Source organism: Lagopus muta, chromosome 2 (genome assembly GCF_023343835.1).
Source record: "Lagopus muta isolate bLagMut1 chromosome 2, bLagMut1 primary, whole genome shotgun sequence".
NCBI lineage: Eukaryota > Metazoa > Chordata > Aves > Galliformes > Phasianidae > Lagopus > Lagopus muta.
The window spans coordinates 47918236-47942634 of record NC_064434.1 but is presented as its reverse complement, the minus strand read 5'-3'; the positions used below and the strand labels follow the sequence as shown (position 1 = coordinate 47942634).

Genomic DNA, 24399 nt, shown 5'->3' with positions numbered 1-24399 from the left:
TGTACACGTTTTTCATTTTATCTGTGAGTGCCTTCTTTTCAGTCTGGCTTCCAAGAGGCCTTTTTTCTAACAAGTAGTACTGCTTGCATGAAAAGGTTGTGAAGTTTATAAAATTTTGCCCCAAATTTTAGTTACTGTAGAAAGATTTTGGGTTTTGTTATTTTCAGCTAGCCAAAACTTAAGTGATAACACAGAAATTAATTTACTTCAAGTAAAAAATGTCTTCTTCTATTTTTTTTTTACTTGAACTCTCTTTTGCATAAATGAAAGATATGATTCACTCATCATTTAGCGCTTGATCAGGCTAAAGGGGGTATTCTTTTTTCCTATAAAGTTTAGAAGAAATGGAAGAAAAATATAAAAACAGAGAATCAAGACCAGAAGACTTGCAGCTTATCTCAGAACTGAAAGACCTAATTGCAGAACGGGACCAACTCATAAAGAAATTGATCGTAAGACTTTTATGCTCTCTTGGTTCAATATCTGAATAAGTACAAATGTTAATCTAATTCAAAGTGTTCAAAATGCATCTAAAGAACCAATTCTGATAGCTTGTTTTTGTATTCTTTAACACATCGTCCCTGTCGTTCCACCGTCTCATAACAGTAAACTTATTAAACACAGAATTTTGCACAATCAAACATAATACATTATTACAAAAAAATACTGCAGTATGACCTTGGTCAGACTTATCCTATCTGCAGTCCTGGACTAAGAAGCCAGCCATGTAATCCATACAAGAAATAGTCTCTTCTGTGAGTTATCTGAGAGGGTTCTAAGAAATATCTAGTAAGAGATTCAATTTCTTGATGCACTGAGTTTCCTGAAGTCACACCTTGGCAGCCTGGCTCAGATTAATCTCATTAGATTCTAACTCAGAAGCAAGAAGGAATTTGGGAAGTTCAAATAATTTATACTGAATCTTTACTACTGCACAATTAGAACATATACAACAGAACTGCATAAATAGAAATTATTTAATATTTACATATAATAATATTTTTAACATAATAATGAAATGTAGTTTTTAGAAGTATGAGTTTCTTTAAAAAAAACATAAGCATAAATTTATTTGAAATCACTTTATAGGCAGATTTGGCCACTAAGTGATTGAGAATGCATAAAAAGAAGTTTATGTTTGTTCTTCTTTTTAGGAGGACAAAAAGTTCTATCAGCTGGAGCTAGTTAACAGGGAGACTAACTACAACAAAGTGTTTAATGCAAGCCCTAATGTTGGTGTTATTAATCCATTGGTGAAGGTATGTTCCATGGACTTCATTGCTAAAGTAAAAAATAAGAGATCTAAAGATAGCATATACTAAAAAGAAGAAATGTGTGTGTGCATGTATCGGTCTTTATTTAAAGACGAATTCAAAACAAGGAACATCATTGTCCATTTGTCTTTCCTGATTTTTGTGCAGGTATTTCTTTCTTTTGTGTATGTATGTATGTATGACATAAAACACAGTTCCTCCTCGCAAAACTGTAAAATCAAAATAGAAAAGGGATAGAAAGGCTACAGAGAGCAGAAATGTAGCATGTAATAGAAGAGAACAGTGACATCTCAAATTAGTTCTATTTTTCATCATTTTTCTTGGCTATTTTGGAAAAGGCAATTTTTTTTTCAGATGGCACAGGATTGAAAGTTGCTAGAAAGGGAAAGGGGACATGAAAGAAAAGAAATAGGGGCAAAAACAGGAAGAAAAAGAGTATGAGAAGGACATGGAATAAGACTGAGTGGAAAAAGAGAGTTGGAGGGATAAACTATGTATGGACTGTAAGGGCAGCAGAAGATGGAAATCAACTTCTATGCCTAATTTGGCATAGAATAATTTCTATTTATGGTCTCTATGGTTTTCTAAAAGGATGGTCTCTCCCTGTCATTTAAGAGATCAGGCTGTGTTATTTAGCTAAGCTTTATGGTTTCACTTCAGATCATCATATTTTCACATCTGCACAAGCTTTGCCATAAACTGTCAATGCTCTCCAACACTTTTCAGGAGTCCAGCACTTCTGGCAAGTAGGTATCTGCTGATACCTAACTTTTATGCATACCTGCATAAAAGAATTTAGTAGTCTTGATATTGTCTCTGCGAGGTCCAAACTAATTTGAATTCTTTGTTGTTGTGTGAAAAGTTGTTTGAAATTTTTGTAAGTTTGTCTGAACCACTCCTTTATAAAGATGTGAAATTTAATCACTGAGTATGTAAGCTTGTGTTTTGTGTGAAATCTGACGTGCTTGGGAAAAGTACTTCAACATCAGATTTCCATAGTGATAATTCGTGTATTTTTAACATAAGCTTCTATCACTTAAAATTAAGACTCTAAAAAAGTCTTGTATGCCAGAACATTTTAGTTTTTCATTTCATGATCTGTGGAATATGTTACTTTATCAAGGCACATACTATGTTTATCAGAGAATGATTAAGAGAAACTGAAAACTTCACTCTCTTTGTAATGATAAAAAAAACCCATAAGTTATTAATTAATGCAAGCTTTGCACTTTAATGCAAAATTACAACCATTGCAGTATGTATTGGAGTTTCTCAAATTCATGCAATGGATCTGTTTAGTATTATGTTGTTGAATCTGATGTTTTGTAATACTTTGCATGAACTTCATGGAAACAATACACACAGTTTTACTCCAGATTTGACTGCTTTGGAAGTGTAGTGTGCTCTATAGAAAATAAGATATAATCTGTAGTGTTTCTCAAAGCACTTATAGAGATAAATACATTTTGCAGAAATAAGGCCACTTATGAAGCACACAGATTTAACTACAGTGTGGTTTACACACAGTTTTAATTGCATTGTATAATACCTTGCAATTGTTTTCCATACATTTGACTACTTTTAGTTTTACTAAACAGTTTTCCTATGATGCTGTTATTTCTTGCTTCTCCAGCCTGAAGAATTAGTTTAAGCTTTTGCAGCTAGTGGTTTTCTACTGCGGTGATTAAAAAAGATTATTTTTCTAGTATAGCCTTCTGTTCAATATATATATTTAATTTTACGTTACAAAGGTATGCACCACTGCACTATACTAGTAGCACATTCACCTCTCAGCTTTGGAAGGGCAGGTACTGAAATCAAAGCTAGCAGAGAACTAAACAGAAGAGTACAAACAAACAAGCAATAGGACTCTGTCTCCATTTGAACTCCTGACACTAATGAATAGAGTAGCTCTTCTGCTGACAGTATTGATTATATACTCAGTAAATAGATGATTCATGAGAAGAAATGAATCTTTTTATTTTTAAATAGGGTTGTTGGTTTTTTTTGTTTTTTTTTTTTGTTTTTTTTTTTTAATAATCCTTATCACTGACATGGAATATTCAATAGAATTCGGGAAACACACATGGTATTCTGTCAATTATTTTTGAAGACCTAGAGAATCATTTGAAGCATCTTTATACATTAAAATATCTATAAAAGCAGATAAATTCCGATTCCTTTGTATAATGTGTTATGGAAAGTTGAACAATTATATCAAAATAAAATCTGTCAGTATTTCGAGTCCCTTGAATATTATCTGTAGTATAAAGAAAGAAAAAATATTCAGTTGCGCCATCTGGTGCCCAGAAGCGTTAGCTGGAATAGCACTAGAAGCCCAGCCTTTACTTTCAGCAAGGAACAGAGCTCTCGCTCGGTATTACCTTCTTCAACAGTATTGTTATAATGCTCGCTAACTTTGGGGGCATCAGTACTTTAAAAGAAATGTAGCTGCTTCTTTAGGCTCCTGTTTTACTGACCAAAATGTACATCAGTAATGAGGTGAAACCTGTTGGAGAGATTTGGTTTTTTCATCATTGAAATTTGCTGTGATTATATATGACAGTAAAGCTATTCCATTAATACCAAAACAAGACTTACGTAAAGGTGAAAAGCTTAACAGGCTAACTGGTAAATTTGAGGAAAGCTTACTATCTTTGATGTTTTAAAATAGAGCAAAATGTTATATTGGAAGATCTTTAAAAATAGTGTGCTTGTTGATTATAGTAGGTCTTAATAAGAAATTTGGGGAAAAAAGAAATCGTGTTGTTCAGTTCTGGTCAAAACAAACAGTAGAACTACAATTAGAAAAAAAAAAAAAAAAAAAAAAAAAGAAAAAAAAAAAAAAGAAAAAGAAAAGGCCACTCTGTCCCAGCTGCTCTCCTTCCTATCCAGCTTCCCCCTCTCCTCAATAAAAAGCCAGAAAAAGAAAAAAATCCTAAATTTGCAGATTTCCTCAACTGTCCTGGTACAAGAAGCCTTCCTTATATTTGTTATTTTTAATGCAGCAAAAGAAGAAGAACGATAAGTCAACAAACAGGTTTGTGAGTGTCCCCAATCTAAGTGCTCTGGAATCTAGCGGAGTGGGCAATGGACATCCTAACCGCCTGGACCCCATTCCTAACTCACCCATCCACGATATTGAGTTCAACAGCAGCAAACCACTGCCACAGCCAATACCACCCAAAGAGCCCAAGACGTTTTTGAGGTGAGCATTGCCTCACCAACCTTTTTTTCTTTCTTAACTCTGGAAAATTTTGCTTTTGTATTGAGCTGAATCCCACTTGCTTCATGAACCTTTCAGAGGTACAAGTTACAGAATTTTCAATTTTTACATTATATTTGTAACCTCTTTATAGTATTCCTTTTTATTGTAGACCTTATTGAAGTATAATCTCACTTTTTCATAAGTCTTGAAGTTTGAAAACCTCTCTAGATACCTTGACAGAATTCATGTGCTTCCAATTGTTTACATATATGAACAATTGTTTTAAATGTTTGTGTTACTTGCTGGTTGTCATTTAGAAATTGTTACTAGCACAGAATTTCTTTTATTCAGTATTGTGTGATAATGGTTTTTATGTTAGAAAATGATTTTCTGTGCTACGTGAATGTTCTGTGTTTCCCCTTTCCTCACCTATAACAAATCACAGGCAAACTTTACTGCAGAAACAGGAAGAGTATATTGAATGCTTAATGCTGAGCTTCCGGTAACTAAGTCAGCATTGAAGTCTCAAGTCATTCTCTAATGAATTGATACAATGAATTGAATTATTAACTTAAAATGGTTTCTTAGAGGTGGGATTTTAAAATTTTGCTTTATGTGGCTACATATTAAAGGCACAGAAAAAGTGCTGTGTGCTGGATTTAGTTGGTACTGACCTCTTACCTCCAAGTTGGCAACTTAAAGCAGTGTGTAATTACCAGATCCACACGTGGTTGTTTACCCTTTTTTTTCTGTTTTAATGTGGAAGGCCACATACCCAGCAACCACTTACCATTCAAGGAAGCAAAAAGTAGAATGCAAAATAGATAAGTAAAGAAAAGTCTATGTCAAGTAAACAGTTACTTTTCAAAAATACTGTCCTTCTTATTTTTCCTGTGCATGTGATGTGCATGACTGTGCTCAGATACCTCTATCATGCATGTGCATGAACTCATGGACTGTGATGCTAGAGTTTCCATTCCAAATTGTTTTGTGTGTTGTATTACCCAGTAATACAGTAGGGATTATTTTATTATGGATTTTTATTGATGAAGAAACTTGATTGTATTATGAAACTGTTTTCTTGCTCATTCAGTGAGATTTTTAAATGGTTCAAAAGGGAATCAAATATTGTTTGCAATGCAGCAATTTATTTTTCCCTAGTATATTGGAATATTTAAAATATCACTTGCATTGTTCATGCATATATCTGTGATCAGTGTAAAGTATGAAAATAGTGTGTTACCAACCAGTCTCTGTGAGCACATGTCTACAAATATGATGCTTGCATCATATTTCTGAAAATTAACTTTACCACAGGAAAAGGATGCTAAAAGAGGACCTTCTACAGACACACTTTTCCAAGAAAGCCCTTTTTATTCTTCTGATGGTACACAGCTGTTCAGGAGATTTTAAATTATTTCCCAAAATCTTATTTGCCCACCCTGTAACGTGGCTTCTGAATTGACTTGTCTGTGCTGCTGATGCTCTCCAATGGAGTGGATGATCACAGGTTCTATAGGGAGACATTAATCGTATCCAGAGGCACGCTGATAACGAATCCAAGGAAAAACAAGATTGTTCTGCACTTGATATTCTCTGTGAGAATCTTTTCCTCCTAAGTTGGGTACTCCATTTAGTTGTGGGTTAATATCTTTTTCTTTTTGTGAATTTAGCCCTCCTCAGACTGATGCTTCACCAGTGGCTTCACCAGATCCACAGCGCCAGGAGTGGCTCGCCCGATACTTCACATTCTGAGAGATGATTTGTTTTTGTGGCACAGCGTGATGTGGACTGTTTATAAGAGCATGACCTTAAGTAAACCCTCATGTGAACAAGCTTTCCTGTAATTTGTCAAACACTGTGAATGAGAAAATATTTGTCTTTCTGATTTGAAAATGCACTGTATTTCATGTGATATTTGTTGAAATCACTTGACATGGTATTATATAATGTGTGTAATTATTATTTTTACTTAAGATGGAAGGATCTTTAAACTTTGTAATTACTACATAATAAATTTTGGTAGAACAAACGTAATGCTTTCCCCCTTTTTCCTATAAATGTGTTTTCTTTTAGGTAAGGCTTCCTCCCAAAAAAATCGCATGGTTGTTATAAATACAATGTAATTTGTGAAAGGAAAAATTCTCTCCAATTTGGACAGAGTATGTCCAATCGATCCCAGTTCTATTCTGTTACTTTGTAGCATTTTAAAAACTGTCCCCTCTCTAACATTTAAAAGGAAGAATATAAATTCTGTGGAAATCAGTGTAGATGCTCAGAGTAAGAAGGCCATAAAAAAGAAGCTGGAATTTTTTCATTGGGACAGATTTTTGACACTTTAACCGATGCCCATGAGACTTTACCTTCTGGTTATTATCTAACATCTTGTCATTGGATTGAAACAGCAACTGTTCACACAAATTGTGCATTTATGTTATGAATATTAACAAAGACATGCGTAAAACCTGTAGAATACCATACTACATATCTCTGCATCAATCAAAAGTCTACATTTGGGGCATAAAGTCTTGCTTTAGATAAAATTCATGTCTGAAATGGTAAATAATCAAACTCAGAAAACTTTTTGCCATTTATACGCACTAGAGATACAGATCTTTAAAAATTAATTACCTTCAGTTGTCTGTATTAAGAGTTTTAATGTCTAATATATGAACATGTTGGTTTTTTCTTTTTTCAGCTAGTGAGCATGATTCTCCAATCTACACCTTTTTGATTCTGGTGTTGCTCCAGAAATTTGCTGTGGCATATAGAAAAGCCTGTTGTCTCTTTTATATTTTTTCATTCAATGATTACCACAAAGTAACTCACACTGGTAGTCTCAGGGAGAAAATTGTCTCTTTGTTTTATGAATGTATTTTTAAGCTGAATCTCTTATCTTTTAAAAGCAGGAACAATTGTTTGAGTTGTTTAAATAAGGTTTTAGTTAGCATATACTAAAGTCTCTATCTTTAATATTTCACCTGAAGCCCTAACTACATACTTTTTTTTTCCCCTGTATGCACAAAGGTAAATACCCAGATGAATATACTTGCTAATTACAATGAGTTTTATATGTAGTATATGTATAAATGAAAAATTTGTATGTTTTCATATAAACAATATAAAATATTCTAAATGAACATTTTAAAAATTCTATCTTATAATTCTGCTTGAAAAATCCACTGAAAGCTGTACTCTGGTGATGCTGCTGTGAACTGAAGATGGAGATTTTCTGTAGCTGGTGCACTCAAATGGAGGTAATATGCAACTTTTTAATTTTAGAAGAAAGCCATATTGGGCAAAATGTCAGATTTCTTGGCTGTTACTGAAATAAAATACACTAGCTCATTTTGTTATAACGTTCTGAAGTGAGTGTTGTGTATTTTTTCTTGCACACTTTGCAAAGCCTATAAAGGGCACTGCCTTTTTCTCCCATCCTCCACTTCATTGTATTTTTGTGTATGTAAGAGTGAACAATATCTGTAAGATGACAATGTATGCATTCACTTTAACTGCTCATGTTTTTGGACTTCAGTAAAAGGTGCGCCCAGGGTTTCTTTTCACTAGCAGGAATTTGTTTTTATAAGGAGGAGAAAATTGAGAAGGTGCCACGTCTGCCAAAGTCGGCAGCTGTTTCACTATCAAATCAGTCTCTTATAAAACATCCTGAAGAAACTAGGAAAAAAAAAAAAAGAGTTTCTATCAAATGGCATTGAGAACTCTGTAGTACTCTTTCCTAAAAGAAGTTGACGCTTTGGATTAATACAGGAGCTTGACTTATCACAATACCATTGTTTGCAGTATCTGGTGTCCAGTTCTGCAGTCCACAGTCTTAACTGCTGGGTGTTTTCTTGCTCTCCTATTAGTTCAGCAGACACCTCTGAGTTAAAGAGGGGCAGAATTAGAGTGAAATTGTGTGGTACTATTTAAAATGGTGGGGGAAATGTCTTGACTCTCTTGAGTTCTCTTTGCTATCTGAGACGTAAATCTAATTATCAGGATTTAGTGCACCTCTGACCTTGAACAGTTTTATCCAGAAAGAAATTAACAATGTGAAGTCAAAGAGCAAATACAAAGTAATGTAGTTTAATCCTTACTGTGTTTTCCTTTGGAAGAAGGAAGTAACAAACTATACTCGACACCATGGCAAAACGCAGAATAATGCTACATTTAATCAGAACGTCATAATAATCTGCCTTCAGGCAAAACTTTGGCCCTTCAGTCTGGATTGCTTAATTTACTTCTGTGATGATTGTGAAATCCAGTGAATCTTCCAGGTTAGCAGAAAAATGCTCCATTTTACTTTCATACTCTCATACCACAAATGAAGAACTATGTCACAAGAACTGCATGGGTTTGTTCTGCAGCAGAAATTGTGCCTGGAGTCATCGAATCATAGAATTGTTCAGGTTTGAAAAGACCTCAAAGATTATCAGGTCCAACCACAACCTGACCATACTACCCTGATTCCAACAACCCTCTGCTAAATCAAGGTGTACTTGAAAGGAAAGTATACTTGAGGGGAACAAAAACAAACAAACAACCAAACAACTACACATTTGAAAAACCAAGCTACAATTAGTATTGCTTTATCTGATTGACTGCTTCCTACTACAATTTTTTTGGTTACTTCACTACATTTACTATATTTGCAATAAATTGCATACAGAATACACTCATAACATTAGAAATCAGGCTTGTTCAGGATTTTCTACAATTCCTTTATTTTAAGATGTATATGAATATGGTTGCATGACTCCAGTGCTAGTCAGATAAATTTCACTAATTCTTTCTTGCTTATAAGGAAGGTGACTGAGTCACTCAGCTAAAGAACACCTTCTCTGCAGTCAACGGGCAGCTTCACAGAATCACAGAATCGCAGGGGTTGGAAGGAACCTCCAGGGATCATCGAGTCCAACCCCCCAAGCTTCAGGAGTGAATAAGCACACGTACCTCTTTTTATTGTACAAAGACTCTAGAGCAACAGCCCACTTAAGTGCCTTAGTTGCCTAAATGTAGATGTAAGGAATCCTAGCCTATCCTTTTTTTTTTTCTTTTTTTTTTTTTTTTCCAATTACTATTATTTTTTAAATACAATTTGCAAAAACAGCAGCTTTGAAAGATGCAGAATGCCTTTCAGGAGTTATGTTGCTCTTCTCATGGTATGCTCAGTGTAATCTAGTAACAGTACTTTTATTGCTTTTCCTAGACAAGCAATAAGCCATTTTTTATTTTACTGAAAGTGAATATACAGTTTCTAGAATTGTGGCCTAGCTACTTTCTGGAATTGAGCATTGATTGTATCAGTTCCATTTTTTTTTTTTTTTCCATGAAGTGCCTGGCTAAATTTCCAAGTATAATTGTATAGCAAAATCACTTTTCAGTTTAACACTTAATTAATTTGCAGTGTATTTTTAAATTATTATTTATAAGTATTCATTTTTTTAGATACTCTGCAATAATTGGAAATACCCATGTACACAGCACTGGGATCACGTAACAAAATCTGGCAGCCTGGCTGAAACAGAACTTCTCCAGCCTGTCTGCTCAGCCTGACTATTAACAACTGAACCTGTTGCCCAGCTTGCCATTATGCTCCTTTGCTGCACTCCTTTACTGAGTTAATGCAATTAGACAGCTCAGGCTTTATCTACTGCTCAAACTGCACCATAAGGCTTGGACACTGTTAAGAGTTTTTGTACATTGTAACTCAGTTATTTTCATTTAGCCGCAGTATCATGGCCTGCTTGCTGTCAACAGCAGGCTGAACACTGTGAGAAGCAGAAGATGCCAGAAGTATTGATACCAATGTTGCTAGGAAACAAGAAGAGCTAGGCTTAATGATATAAAAGTATAATTCCACAATAGCTACCAAAATCTGGCCTTATTATTATGAAGTGTATTCAATGATCAAGTCTACCAAGTTCAACCCTACAGTCCAGCTGAAGAGTTCAGAGGGCAGCTAGTACTTTAACTTGAACAATAGTCCTTGAATTGTAAATACAGTTGGAAACCATCAGCTGTGGTGCCTGGCTGCATAGAGAAACATAACCATGCTGCAGCCTGTAAATAGGAGAGGCAGATACAGTTGCACCTGACAATGGAAAAGAAACTAAGGTAGCATGTAAGCTCAAGCATTATTGTCAAATGAGCAGCAAATTTCATTCATCATGCTTAGTCTGAATCCTCACCTAACCCATGAGATCCGTGAGCTCATCTCAGCACACATGCAGCCCTGCTGACAGCATCCCAGTTGCCTATTGGATGTGTACCACTGACCACTGCATTGGCTGACAGTTCTTGTACTCCTGAGACATTGCCAGCTCCATGGCACACACACTATTCTGTAAAACTAAAAAGCAGTTTTAGACTCATGAGCCACCTTTGGATTTCCAAATGATCATGGGGTACTTTCTGTGGGAGGATTTTTCATTGACTAAATATTTCTTCATTAATATGTGAAGCACATAGTTATTACTAGTTATCATTTGACAATTATAAATATTTCAGGCAGGTTTGGTTGTTTGTTGTTTGTTTTTTTTTTTTTGTCTTCTTTTTATGTTGTTTTGTTTGGTTGGGTTTTCTATTGTTGTTGAGGATTTTGTTTGTTCATTTTTTGTTTGTTTGTTTGTTTGTTTTAGGAACCACTACCTAGTTGCAACTTTCACTTGCTCTGTAGCTGTAATTAACTTTTCCAACTGCTGGCTGTCTCTTCCATACAAGAAACCAGATAACCGTACTGACCCAACTGTTGTGCACAAACATAGAATCAAAGGATCATTAAGGTTGGAAAAGACCTCTAAGACATCTAGTCCAGCTGTTGATTCATCCCCAACAAGCCTGCTAAACATAATCTTCAGTTCCACACCCACCCTTTTCTTGAACACCTCCAGGGTGGTGACGCCACTGCTTCCCTTGGCAGCCTGTTCCAAAGCCTCATCACTCTAAGAATATTCTTTTCCTAATATCCAACATTATCTGTGAAAGAAGCAGCTTGGTTTGGTACCTTTCAGGACAGTACTTTAGGCTGAATAAAACTGATACTGAAAGTGTACTGTGGAGACAGGGTCAGCCTGATACTACACCTAGATGCTTTGTCAGAAACAGTTCCATATTTTCAGTAATGGATTTATTTTAGTGCAAATTTCAGCAGTGCTTTTGCAGGAAGGTCCATTCAACTAGTTAGCAAAAGGGCATTTGATAAAGCAATGGGACTTTACTATTAACACAAGCTAACAGTGGGAGAGCCTAAGAGCCAGGAACTCAACAGAGAATTTCACATAATTGTAGGGGCTGGACCAGGCTGCACAGGTGGGCATCCAGGCAGGACATGAATATTTCCAGAGGATTCTCCACAGCCACTTTGGGCAGCCTGTTGCAGTGCTCTGTCACCCTTACTGTGAAGTTCTTACGCACATTTGTGCAGAACTTCCTAGGCTTCAGTTCGTGGCCGTTTCCCCTTGTCCCATCGCTAATTTCTAACTTCCTTACAAAGAAGTTACATCCGCACTCTTCACGCCGACGCCGGCGGGCGGCCCCGAGCCCCGCGGGCGGCCCCGAGCGGGCGGATCTGCCGGGCCCGGCTCCGAGGGGCGGGGACGGGGCCGCTCCTCCCGCCGCCGCCGCCTGACGGAGCGGTGGGACCCGGCCAGAGGGGCGGCGGAAGCCCGCGCTGCAGGTACCGATGCACGGGGAGCGCGGCCGGGGCCTATACAGCGCGCTGCCGGGCCGCGCCGCGTTCAAATCTTGCCGCGCTGCTCGCTACCGGGCCGGGCGGGCGGGACCAGCGGCTGCCGCCGAGCGAGCGCGGGAGGTTTCACTTGTGCACTGCGGGCGGGGAGAGCCCCGGCCGGGCCCTGCCGCGGCGGCTGCCCCGCGGGCGGGCGGGCGGGAGTGAGGAGCGCGGCGCCGCCCCGCGCGGAGGGATGTCCGGGGGCTGCAGCACCGCCTGCGGCCGTCGTCTGGCGGGAACCGCCATCCCGCCTCGCGTTCGCGAGGGGGTGGGAAGGAGCCGGTGCCCGTGGCGGCTCCGTGCTGCCCAGCCCGGCCCGGCCTGCTTGGGCCTCGCTCCGCTGCGAGCTTTTTCCTAAGTTTGTAGATTCCCGCATGACTCGATTCCGAAGCCTCTCACTTTTAACTGCTTTACCTTGCTCGTCCGGGCAGGCTCGGCATGGCGCTGCGCGCCGACCAGGTGAGCCTCATCGGGCAGGTGTTCGAGTCCTACCTGCTGCAGCACCACCGGGACGACATCCTCAGCATCCTGCGCCAGGGGGACGACGAAGCGCACTATCCGGTCCTCGTCGACGCCCTGACGCTGTTCGAGACCAACATGGAGATTGGGGAGTACTTCAACGCCTTCCCCAGCCAGGTGCTGCCCATCTTTGACGGAGCGCTGCGCCGGGCGGCCATGGCGGTGCTGCAGGCTGCCACGCCATCCCCGGAGCTCCGCATGAAGCCCAACCTCCACGCCAGGATTTCAGGTAAGTGGCGGGCAGGGAGGCAGCTTCTCCTTGGTCTTTCTGACTCTCCCTGTGCTGTGGCACTTGTCAATAGGTTATGTGAAGTGGAGTTACGTAGGCCGTGCACATGTCCCTTATGGTGTGTGTGCAGTGGTTAGATGTTTGTTACAGGGTCAGGACTCAAACCGCAGTCTTCTCATGAGAAAAAAGCTCCTCAGACCAGCTCTTGTTCTCAGGCTGTTTGTCCTGACAGCCAGAAGGTCTAGCTATAAGTTCTAGAGGAGAGTACAGTTCCTAGCCATTTTTGCCCTATGACTTCCTCATAGCTTGTGGCTCCAACCACATTTCAGAATACGCGGAGTCCAAATTTTGAGTTGTCATAGAATCATAGAATGGCCTGGGTTGAAAAGGACCACAGTGATCATCTAGTTTCAACTCCCCTGCTATGGGCAGGGTAAGTAGTCTTGTAGTTTTATCTGAATTAGTTAAAATTTATGCTTAACTAGTAGTTATAAAATTACTTGTTGGAACGAACTGTTGGAAAGAATGGTGTTTACTAATGGATTTTATTGTTGGTTTGTTTTTTTGCTACAAATTCATATACCATTATTGTTCACTGTTGGGAAGACTTTGTTGGCTTTGAGGTGCGGTAGTTGTGAAGTGCAGGTTCTGAAGTTAAAGCACCTGTTGTAGGAAACTGGGTTTGGTGGTGGCATGGTCCCATCTTGTCATTGCTGACAGTGACTATTTGGAGCTGTCCAGTTTGCAAAGGCAGGAGATGGTGACTACTGTTTCCCTCCTTTGCCCCATATTTGAGTGCTTTATGATCATTTGTCTATTGGCAGCTTGAACATAGAGAGCATGCATGTGGCAGCCCCAGCTCTGTTTTGGGTAAACCCAGGAGTTTGTGGAATAATGTTTTTTAATTAAAGAAGTGAAATCCCTGCTAGTGACACTGAGGTACTGCACACACATTGTTCCTGAACAGTCTGGTGGTCTTCTGTGATGGAGTGACCAGCATCAGTGGACAATGGAAGAACAGTTGATGTCATTTACCTTGTCCTCCATAAGACCTTTGACGTGATCCCCCACGATATAGCCCCCCTTTCTTGCCTCTATATTGGAGATGTATCGTTTTGATTGATGGATTGTTAGAGAGAGAAGGAATTCATAAGAAACTTCAGCAAGGTCCTGCACCTGGATCAGAGTAATTCCCGATATCAGAAGACTGGGTGATGAATTGATTGAGAGCAGCCCTGCAGATAAGCACTTCGGGATGGTGGCTGATAAAAAAATTGGATAGGAGCCAGCAGATTGTGCTTTGCATTGTATACTGGTCTGTATAAGAAGTGTGGCAAGCAGGTTGCATAAGGCCACCTCGTTGTGGCCTTCTATAAAGGCAATTTGTAAGAAAAATTGAGAGACTTTTTAGCAGGGCCTGCAGTGACAGGACAAGGGACAATGACAATGTTTTTCAACTGAAGGAGGGCAGATTTAGGTTTTCTATAAGAAAGGAATTGTTTATCTTGAGGCTGGTGAGACACTGGAACAAGTTGCCCAGAGGAGTGGTGGCTGTCTCATCATCTGAAGTGGTAAAAATCAGGTTGGCTGAGGCTTTGTACAACCTCATCCAGTGCAAGGTGTTGCTGCCCATGGCAGAGGGTTTGGCACTAGACAGTCTTTAAAGTTCCCTTCCAACCAAACCATTCTGTGATTGATTCAGTGAATCGTATCTGTGGGAATAAACGTGTTTTTGTCCAGTATGTTTCACTAAAAATGCTGACACTAAAATATAAACACCAGAAATATGATTACCTTGTGGCTCTCATAATGCATTTTGTCCATGATTTTAGGAAAGAAAATGCACAACAGCTTGTGACCTGCTTAAGATGGTTGTTGCAAGATGCAGTTGGTGTACAACTGCTGTCTGCCTGATGTGCAAGGATGTCCTCTGCGTTGCACAGAATACTGAACCATTCAGTACACTAATAAAAGTATGAGCAAGTGAAAACTGTATTTGCAGTGTTCTAGGATGCATTTGCAGGCTTGAGCTGGAGTGAGGGAAAGCGGTTTGGTTTATGTTAGGGATAAGAATGCAATCTTGGCACACTCGTGTTGATGTGGACAGGATAGCTAAGGAGCGCAGAGAAGGATGCGGGCGGTGTGAATAGGCAGTGGTTGACAGTGGGTGGTTACCCCTCCTTCCCTGAGGAGGGAAGAAGGTGCAACTATCTGAATTTCAGCACTGTACAAGTTTAATTGTGCCACTTCTCTTCTTGATGCAAATCCATTACAGGATTTTTCCTTACCATTAACCTGAGCACTCACGTCAGTTGTTGATAGCCATGCTGCTGCTGGTAGTTCAGTTTTATATGTTATTACTAATACACGAAAGCTTATTCAAAGAGGCATGCACTCAAATAGTTTGTCAAGCAGTCTGATATAATCAGAGCGAAAGCTCCCTTTTTCCCTGTCCAGCCTCCTGTCTTGCTATTCACTGGGACAGTCATAGCATATATCCTGCCAACAGGGCTGCAGCTCTCTGATGTAAGCTGAGAAACACTGGATTTTGATTTTTATTTCCTTTTGACTAAACTGAATAAAAACACAAACCTGTAGGAGAATAAGAATTTTTGCCAGGTTTGGAAGAAGCTATAAATGGCTTTATTACAGTCAACCAGAAAATTACTTTGTTTCCAGTTCTACATAGTAGTTCATTTCTTTTCCAAATTACTTCCTTAATAAATCTATAATGAGCTTAATGTTTAATAATATTTTCTTTAAACAGAAGCAAAAAGTCAAACACTTTGCTTAAAAGCATCAAAGCTGAATGTTTCAACGTGTCTGAAACAAAAGATTTGATTTTGGACGTACTGAAATAAGGACATTCTGCTTTTTTCTTAACAGCCAAAGCTACTGAGCAGATTTGATCTAAATACACAAATAGTGTTGGTCCACTTAGAAGAAACATTTTCCAGCAGATTTATATTTACATCTCCATTTTCTGTCTTCGTTTCGGAAGTAAAACTGTAAGAAATTGTATTAAGATAATTTGTTTAAATTGATATTTACTAAGTTCTACGGTTTCTTGTAAAATAACTTCTGAGGAGGCAATGCATTCTGGAGGACATTTATTTTTATAAAGACTTTGCAGGCAGTTGATTTAGACTCATCTTCCCCAGGCTTTCAGCAGCTGTTCTGCTGTGGTGCCCATAGCAATGAACACAGCGGTGGGATCCATGCAGCACAGCTGGTTGTTGGGGTGGAGTTACAGGAGAGAAGTGCCACGAAAATTTTGGCACCACTTCTCTGAACAGAGAAGTGACTTCACTCTGGTTGTGTTGTTAACCTTTTTCTATTCCTTTTCTGACATCTTCCGTGTGCTTCAGGTTTACTGGTGCGCAAATGCGGATTTAAGGTCAAGTGCTCGTGTACTGTGGCTTTAGATTTTGCTTAGACTTGAGAATACCCACAAGAAGATGCAGAACTGTGCTTTTCTTAACCATGGGAACAATTCTGAAGCACAGTTAAAACATAGCTAAAAGTTTGTAATTAAGATAAACCGGTTGAGAATCAAGGACATTGGCAGATCATTTGAATTGATAGACCTGAGAGCATCAGGATCTTTTTTCATGAATGGAAACTGCTTGTGACTTCTAAGCTGTCGACAAAAGTAGGCGAGTAAAATGGCCATATTTTCTGATTGTGATCAGCATCTGATGCTTTTCACTGTTGAAGACCAATTAATCACATGTATGCTGCGACAGATGAATTGTTGAATTGTATTTACAAAACAGCTATAGCTAGTGTTAATAGGTCAGATATGTTTCCCAGTCTCTTTATTTAATTGCACTGCAAGTATGTTTCATGCATGTGGTCTCATGCTGCATGTACTTTGATTTAACAGGTTTGCCCGTTTGCCCAGAACTGACTCGAGAGCACATTCCTAAGACCAAGGATGTGGGTCACTTCTTGTCTGTCACTGGGACTGTCATCCGTACCAGTTTGGTGAAAGTGCTGGAATTTGAGCGGAGCTACATCTGCAATAAGTGCAAACACGTTTTTGTGGCTAAGGCTGACTTTGAGCAGTACTATGCTTTCTGCCGTCCATCAGCCTGCTTGAATGAAGAGGGCTGCAACTCAACCAAGTTCACTTGCCTCTCTGGAACATCCTCCTCTCCTACCAGCTGCAGAGACTATCAAGAAATCAAAATTCAGGAGCAGGTAAAAAAAAGATCAAGAAAGGGGGAGGGTATTGCGGTGTAGATGTCTCAAATACTAAAAAAATGAACTTGCTAAGGAAGGTATTTGGGGACTTAATTTCATGCTGGAATAGGATGTCTCCACTAATTTTAGTGAAACTGTGCTTCCGAATTAAATTTATCCCATTTTCATGTAAAACTTCTACATGCTAAGATAAGTGGAAGATAAAGTGCAAGCTTTACAGGTTGTTATTTAAAAGGGAGGGCTGATCAGCTTACAAGAAGCCAGAGAATCCACCTCTCAGAGATTTTCAGTCAGAGAGTTAAAAAGAAAGTAGGCATATGTTGACTAGACTTCCATTATTAATTATATTGAAGATCATATGAAACACTGACGGTTAGGACATAGATCAAACTTCAGAGCTGAATCCTTCTATCACTGTGTGCGCTGTTCCTCTAAGTGCTGACTGAGAATGGTGATGATATTCTATGCTATTTCTAAGGAATAAAGCTAGCCCAGTGGTAGCCAAGGTCAACTGTAGGGGTACAGTATGGTCAGTACATGGTATCTGTAAATGTTGTCCTCCAATCAACAATCATATCAACAGTTACTGAAAATGTGCTCCTCACAGAATTGGCATTTGTTTTCTGAAGTTAGTTCTGAGTGAACAGCCTCAAGGACAGTTAAGCTGGAGAAGTGACAAACAGTCAGGGCTCTTTTTACAGTAGCACGTAAGACAAAACAGGCGCAGGAAAAGCTACAGTGTATGAAAACTGAGGATAAGCAGAGTACGTGGCAGCTGATGTTAAACCAAGTGTTAAACCAAGAATGAGCTTCACTCATTTCCTATTTAGTGCTGCGAGTAACTGCATGTTCCACCAGTGCTGACAGTGATGTGAACTGCCTGTGGCCATTTAGATACTAACAAGGGTGAATTACCCTTTCTAGGCACAAGACAGTGAGTAAATCTGGAGTTCTAGTATGTAAAATGTAGAGGTACTTCTGATTCTTGTTCTTGTGCAGTGGATATTTTAACAACTGTTGCGAGCTTTAATTGTAAATGGAAAGATTTCTCTTTGGAAATAGACCATGACAAATCTGCATATTTACCCTAAAGAAAAGGAAAGTCTTTTCAATGGTTAGTGGCACATTTGTCAATACACATGCATCTGGTCATGTGCAAATTTAATTCTCAACACCTAGGTGTAAATTAAATCTCAATCTGCCAAATTTTAACAATATACCACAAAAAAGGTAGAGAATAATCTCTCAGTATATAGTTCAGTGAAGGGTTATCTAACCCATGGACGTGCTTCAGAAATCAAAATAAATTTTACTTACTGGATAAGTGTCTGAAAAATATCTGAAATATTAACAACAACAACAAAAATTAGTTATTTTAAATGACATCTCTCAGGGAGGTTTTTTCAGCAAGATATTGAAGTTACTCAGCACCTCCCAGGATTGAGCACCTTCAGCTAATTTAATACCCAAGCCTGTCTCCATTACTATCACCATCAAATTTCCATGTTTAAACTCCCGATAGCAGTAGTGTGTTTACCATGTAAGTTGTATGAGAAAAAGCAAGGACTGATCTCAGTTCCAAGAAGGGATAAAAGGTCTTCAAGCCAAAGTGGCAATAAATGACTTTTGAAAGGTGCTGTTCTTAATAAGTGCTATTCCTTCCTCTCTCCTAGGTTCAAAGACTGTCTGTCGGAAGCATCCCTCGTTGCATGGTGGTTGTTCTGGAAGATGACTTAGTGGACAGTTGCAAATCTGGTGAGAATATAGTGTACATTACATTTAATTGTACCATAAGTGTTTTTACTCTTCCATTTCAGATCTCTGCCAACCAGTCTGTCAGCACTGAGGGTTTCTTTAATGAGATGTGTTTATCTATCTGTCATGTTGTTGTTTCAGCTTAGAAGTTAGCATGGCAGTTGAAGACTGATCTAGAAAGCACTGTATATCTATCTACATGCTATATCTTGATTATTTGACAGATCAGTTTCAATAAGTGTTGTGTTGTGATGCACTGAAATATGCTAAGCTTGTTAGCACAAGAACCCTAAGCCTTTTGAGGAAATGGATTGGGCCATACCTGCAGTGTGATGCAGTCTGTAGGTTTGGAACACTGTGCAAACTGACCTATCTAAGGGATGCTGCAGATGGAAAAAGCTGCTTGTCTTCCAAAAGGAAGCTAATTGGTGAGAGATTGAATAAGAATGGACTAAAAATTCTCAGTTATATCCCTGCAAGAAACTCAGTACTCATTGTTGGTTGTACTGTCTGACAACACTGTGGCCAGAAGTTCATGTGTGATACTGGTATTCTTCACAGAAGTTATCAAAGGTTAAGTAAATGTTTGCTCTTTTAGAAAAGAGGAAACACAGGTAGGTATAACTTCAGGAATTTAGAAGTAGAAGGACATTGTAGCTTCCTACTACAGACAGGAGGAATCTAGCTAATGTTTGTTTCAGACTTAAAAACTGCATTGTTTTTTATTGCTGTTTTGTTTTTCTGTATATTTTTTTGTTGGTTTTCTTTTTAACTTTGTGACATGGGGTCTAAACTATACTATTATCCATTATTGCAGACACAGCCACATATTTGTCAGTCGTAATAGATTTTACCTTTTTTTTTTCCTTTTTCTTTTTTTAACCAATCTTTATTGTTACCCACAGGAGATGACATCACAGTGTATGGAGTGGTAATGCAGAGATGGAAGCCTTTCCATCAGGATGCACGTTGTGACTTGGAGCTTGTTTTGAAAGCCAACTACATTAAAGTAAATAATGAGCAACTAGCAGGTGTAATAATTGACGAAGAAGTCCGCAAGGAATTTGAAGACTTCTGGGAAAAGCATAGGAATAATCCCTTAGCAGGTTAGTGCTTGAAAGCTTTACAGTAGATGAAATTAGGAGTGACAATACAATGACTGAGCATATATATCCCCATATATTCCTATCACCAGTTCCTCCAAAAATACATTTTTTCCAGTAGAGGAATATGAAATACTTATTTTAAAATAATAGCACCAAACATCTTTCTCTGATCTGTCTTCTTTTGAGATTTCTAGTCAAGTGTTTTCTGGACTATTTATTAGCCAGAAATGAAAGAAGGAAAAAAAAATAGGTGCTTTATAAACATGAAAGAAAAAGCATACCCATTAGAAGTAATGTGGACCAGATAAACTTAGCTGTTCAGTAACATAGCTGTTAACTCTGGGGCTAGATGTCTCATTGTCTCTGCATCCCAACTTAAGCTCTGAATCATTGCCAAGCAGCTTAGTGTATGCCATCTTTAGCCTTACTCTGGAATGTATAGCCCCATGATTTAAGTGCTGGGAGCCTCACGTCACATACGGAGAGACTCTCTGATTTGAAATTGGCTTCCAACAGCCAGAATGTTCAGCATGCTGGCTCCTAATTTTACTGTGGTTTACAGTCTGCCACCTAGCAATTACCAGTTGTGCCCTGGACTCCGTTCCTCTCCCCTGATGTAAATCCCAGCGACACTGGGATTTATGTCACTGAACTGTCTCAAAATAGCACCATCTTTTAAAACTTTGAACTTGGTCTTTCTCCTTGAAAGACAAATGGAAGAAGAGTAGGTGTCAATATTTCCCTTACAAATCAGATTGCTCACGTGAGAAATCAGAGATTATATCAATGGTAAACATTCTTCAGAATTACATTTCATAGAAAGTAGTTTAATTGCTAGCCTCCAACTGTTTGGCGTGAGAACAATTATTATCACTCTATTGTGAAACTTTGGAATGTAAGTCAGGATCCACTTTGATGGTCCCAGGTAGTCTTTCATTTTTGAGATGATTTTTGGAAGCCTGCAATATGGTTTTATGCAATATTAGTAATTCAGAATTGAATGGATGTGAAGTGGCTACAAGAAAATGGGGAAGGAAATTGGAAGAACTCTGGCTGTCCGAGATGTTCCTTTCAGGCTGTTTTTGTGAATTAGTATCCTCTCTGCTGAGGGCAGAGATGAGTCTACCTGATGAGTCTACTGTGAAGGCCATTTCAGAATGGGTTGTATGGGTATGTTTACTGTTTTCCAAAAAAGAATGGTCGCCAGTTCTGCATTTCATGTCAGTCAGTTCCTGATGCTTTGTACTAGGTATGTCCTGAGAAGACAGCTTAGACAGGTGACTTTGCTTTTTCTGGGTACCAAGAAGAAGCAGAGCTTCTGGGCTGTTTATCACTGACAAGGCAGATGACTCTTAAGTCAAATAGAGGCAACTATGGAGTTAAATCTTGAGTTATGCCATGGCTGACCAAAGTTAGAATTTTTTCATTTTTGCACAAAAATATGTTAACTTCCTCAAAGATGTCCAGAAGAGGCATATAAGCCTCAAGTCATTATGAAGTGCCTACTTATTTTGCCAGTACCACATACTTGTATCCAAATTTAAAACATGTTAAGAACTCGAAATCGGTTGCTTTGTTTTATGTGCTGTAGCAGTGCAATTAATGTATGACATGAATCCTGCGATCCATTGTGTGCTGTTGGTATCAGAATCTCAAAGGGCAAGCCAAAGAAATTACCATAGCAGATGGAAGTGCTTTTTTGGAGGGGAGGAGGAGAGGAAGAACATACAGAAGAAGTAGAGTCAAGATAATGAGGAAAATGAACTGTGTTATGCCTGCATGGAAACTTGTTTTCTTATTTTTCTTAAATGTACAACACACCAGTTTTCAAGGGGATATTTTGAAGTGTGGAAAAAATAAAGTTTATTCTTCATAGGCTCTACACTTTTATTTGAAACAAAAGCAGTTGTGTGATGGCATTGTGTTAGTGTCTTTTCCTAAATCATCCATCCATTCCTTAAACTGTGATAGGATTGGCATTACTGCCTGTGACAGTGGAATATTTAACTTCCTTAAAATTGAGAACATTAGGATCAAACAGTCATTTGAGTTTCATTTAAAAAATGGAAAAGAAGGAAATAAAGGCCCAGTTTTTTTTTTTGTCAGTGCAGGGGTATATGTATCCATGACAACTGAAGTTTTATTCTTAGGGCAGTGCTGAGTGCCACTTTCTGCTCACGTTCTAGGGAGGAATGAAATTTTGGCTAGCTTATGTCCTCAAGTGTTTGGATTGTACCTGGTGAAGCTGGCTGTAGCCATGGTGCTTGCTGGTGGTGTGCAGAGGATCGATGCTACAGGAACTCGAATCAGAGGTTAGTATTGTCTCTGATAGTGTCTTGTGTACTAACAATTGTTCCCATTGCTATTTTCACCCATATTCCTCCTTCTTTCCAAATTAGTAAGGTTTCAGAAGCATAATAATCCCATTTCTGTGACTGAGAGCTGTATTTTCAATGCTGAATATTCTTCCATAGAATCACAGAATCACCAAGGTTGGAAAAGACTTCCAAGATCATCCAATCCAACTGTCCGCCTATCGCCAATGGTTCTTACTAAAGCATGTCCCTCAACACAGCATCTAAACATTCCTTGAACACCTCCAGGGTTGGTGACTCCACCACCTCCCTCAGCAGCCCATTCCAGTGCCTGACCACTCTTTCAGAGAAGTAGTATTTCCTAACATCCAGCTTGAATCTCCCTTGGTGCAACTTGAGGCCATTCCCACTAGTCCTATCACTATTTACAGGAGAGAAGAGGCCAACTCCCCACTCACTACAACCTCCCTTCAGGTAGTTACAGAGAGCAATAAGGTCTGCCCTGAGTCTCCTCTTCTCCAGACTGAGATCCATCAGCTCCTTCAGCTGCTCCTCATAAGGCCTGTGCTCCAGACCCCTTGCCAGCTTAGTTGTCTTTCTCTGCACACACTCTAGACACTCAATGTCCTTCTTGCAGTAAGAGGCCCAAAACTGAGCACAGTACTCAAAGTGTGGCCTCACCAGAGCTGAGTACAGAGGTACAATCACTTCCCTGTTTCTGCTGGCAACACTGTTTCTGATGCAAGCCAGGATGCCACTGGCCTTCTTGGCCAACTGGATATACTGCTTGCTCATGTTCAGCTGAGCATCAATCAGTACCCCCAGGTCCATTTCTTCTGCACAATCTTACAGCCACTCTACCCCAAGCCTGTCGTGCTACCTGGGGTTGTTGTGGCCAAAGTGTAGAACCTGCCACTTCTGGAACTTCATCTCACTTGCTTCAGCCCTGCCTCCAGGCTGTCCAGATCCCTCTGTCGGGCCTCGCTACCCTCAGGCCAATTGACACTTCCTACCAACTTGGTGTCATCTGCAAACTTACTGAGAGTGCACTCAGTGCCCTCATCCAGTTCATCACTAAAGATATTGAAGAGAGCAGGGTCCAGCACTGACCCCTGGGGAACACTGCTTGTATCTGGTCGCCAGCTGGATTTAACTACCGCTACCACTCTCTGGGCCCAGCCTTCCAGCCAGTTCTTTGTTCAGCAAAGAGTGTACCAGTCCAAGCCATGGGCTGCCAGCTTCTCCAGAAGAATACTGTGGGAGACAACGTCAAAGGCTTTGCTGAAGTCAACCCCCATCTCAACCCACCTCAGTTCCCCATGTTCCTCTACATAATAGGTTTGAGGCCCTGGAACCAAAGGGAGAGGTGAGTGAAGATGTGGTGGGAGGTCAAGGTTGTCTCGGGTGAAGCAATCAACTCCACACCTCAAGACTGCCTCCACCAAGAAGGAAAGAAGGGTGATTGTTGTCAGCAACTTCCTTCTGAGAGGATCAGAGGGCCCTACATGTCAGCCTGACCCTACCTGTAAGAAGATGTGCTGCCTCCTTGGGGCCCGGGATATTTCTGGAAAACTCCCCAGTCTGATTTGCCTCTCCAATTATTACCCTTCATTAATAGTTCAGGTCAGGAGTGATGAGGTTGTTGACAGAAGCCTGACGACTATCAAAAATGACTTTAGGGGACGGGGGCACTTAATTAATGGAGCAGGCATACAGGTAGTATTTTCCTCTACTCCTTCGGTAGCAGGGAAGGACACTGAGAGGAGCAGGAAAACCCATTCTTATAAACACATGGCTGAGAGGCTGGTGCAAACACAAGAATTTTGGTTCTTTGACCATGGCGTGGTCTACTCAGCAGCTGGCCTGAGGTCTGCTGATGGATCTCACCTGCCTCAAAGGGGGAAATGGATCCTTGCTCAGGAGCTGGCAGGGCTTGTGGAGAGGGCTCTAAACTAGATGTGAAGGAGGAAGAGAATAAAACCAGGCCTGCTAGAGATGAGCCTAGGGGCTTGATAATGAGATCAGGGGTGAGGTAAGAAGCACAGCTGAAGTGCA

The 24399-nt window shown here is 39.7% G+C and overlaps 2 protein-coding genes across 6 annotated transcripts in view; both read left to right on the top strand.

Annotated features, from left to right (window-relative positions):
- The window catches only part of FAM184A (family with sequence similarity 184 member A), a 59508-nt gene extending 51687 nt beyond the window's left edge, over positions 1–7821 (top strand). For 4 of the 5 annotated variants that reach the window (XM_048936522.1, XM_048936520.1, XM_048936521.1 and 1 more), the window contains 4 exons: positions 335–452; positions 1155–1259; positions 4283–4482; positions 6156–7821. In XM_048936522.1, coding sequence (XP_048792479.1) covers positions 335–452; positions 1155–1259; positions 4283–4482; positions 6156–6237 — 505 coding nt within the window. In that variant the 3' untranslated portion in view covers positions 6238–7821. The remainder of the gene's footprint in view (positions 1–334; positions 453–1154; positions 1260–4282; positions 4483–6155) is intronic. The other variant, XM_048936523.1, reaches the window with a different exon arrangement.
- A 4258-nt stretch (positions 7822–12079) lies between these two features.
- The window catches only part of MCM9 (minichromosome maintenance 9 homologous recombination repair factor), a 50389-nt gene continuing 38069 nt past the window's right edge, over positions 12080–24399 (top strand). Inside the window, exons 1-6 of the mRNA XM_048936084.1 lie at positions 12080–12160; positions 12646–12962; positions 16849–17165; positions 18842–18923; positions 19829–20029; positions 22216–22341. Of these exons, the coding sequence (XP_048792041.1) occupies positions 12653–12962; positions 16849–17165; positions 18842–18923; positions 19829–20029; positions 22216–22341 (1036 nt within the window). The 5' untranslated portion in view covers positions 12080–12160; positions 12646–12652. The remainder of the gene's footprint in view (positions 12161–12645; positions 12963–16848; positions 17166–18841; positions 18924–19828; positions 20030–22215; positions 22342–24399) is intronic.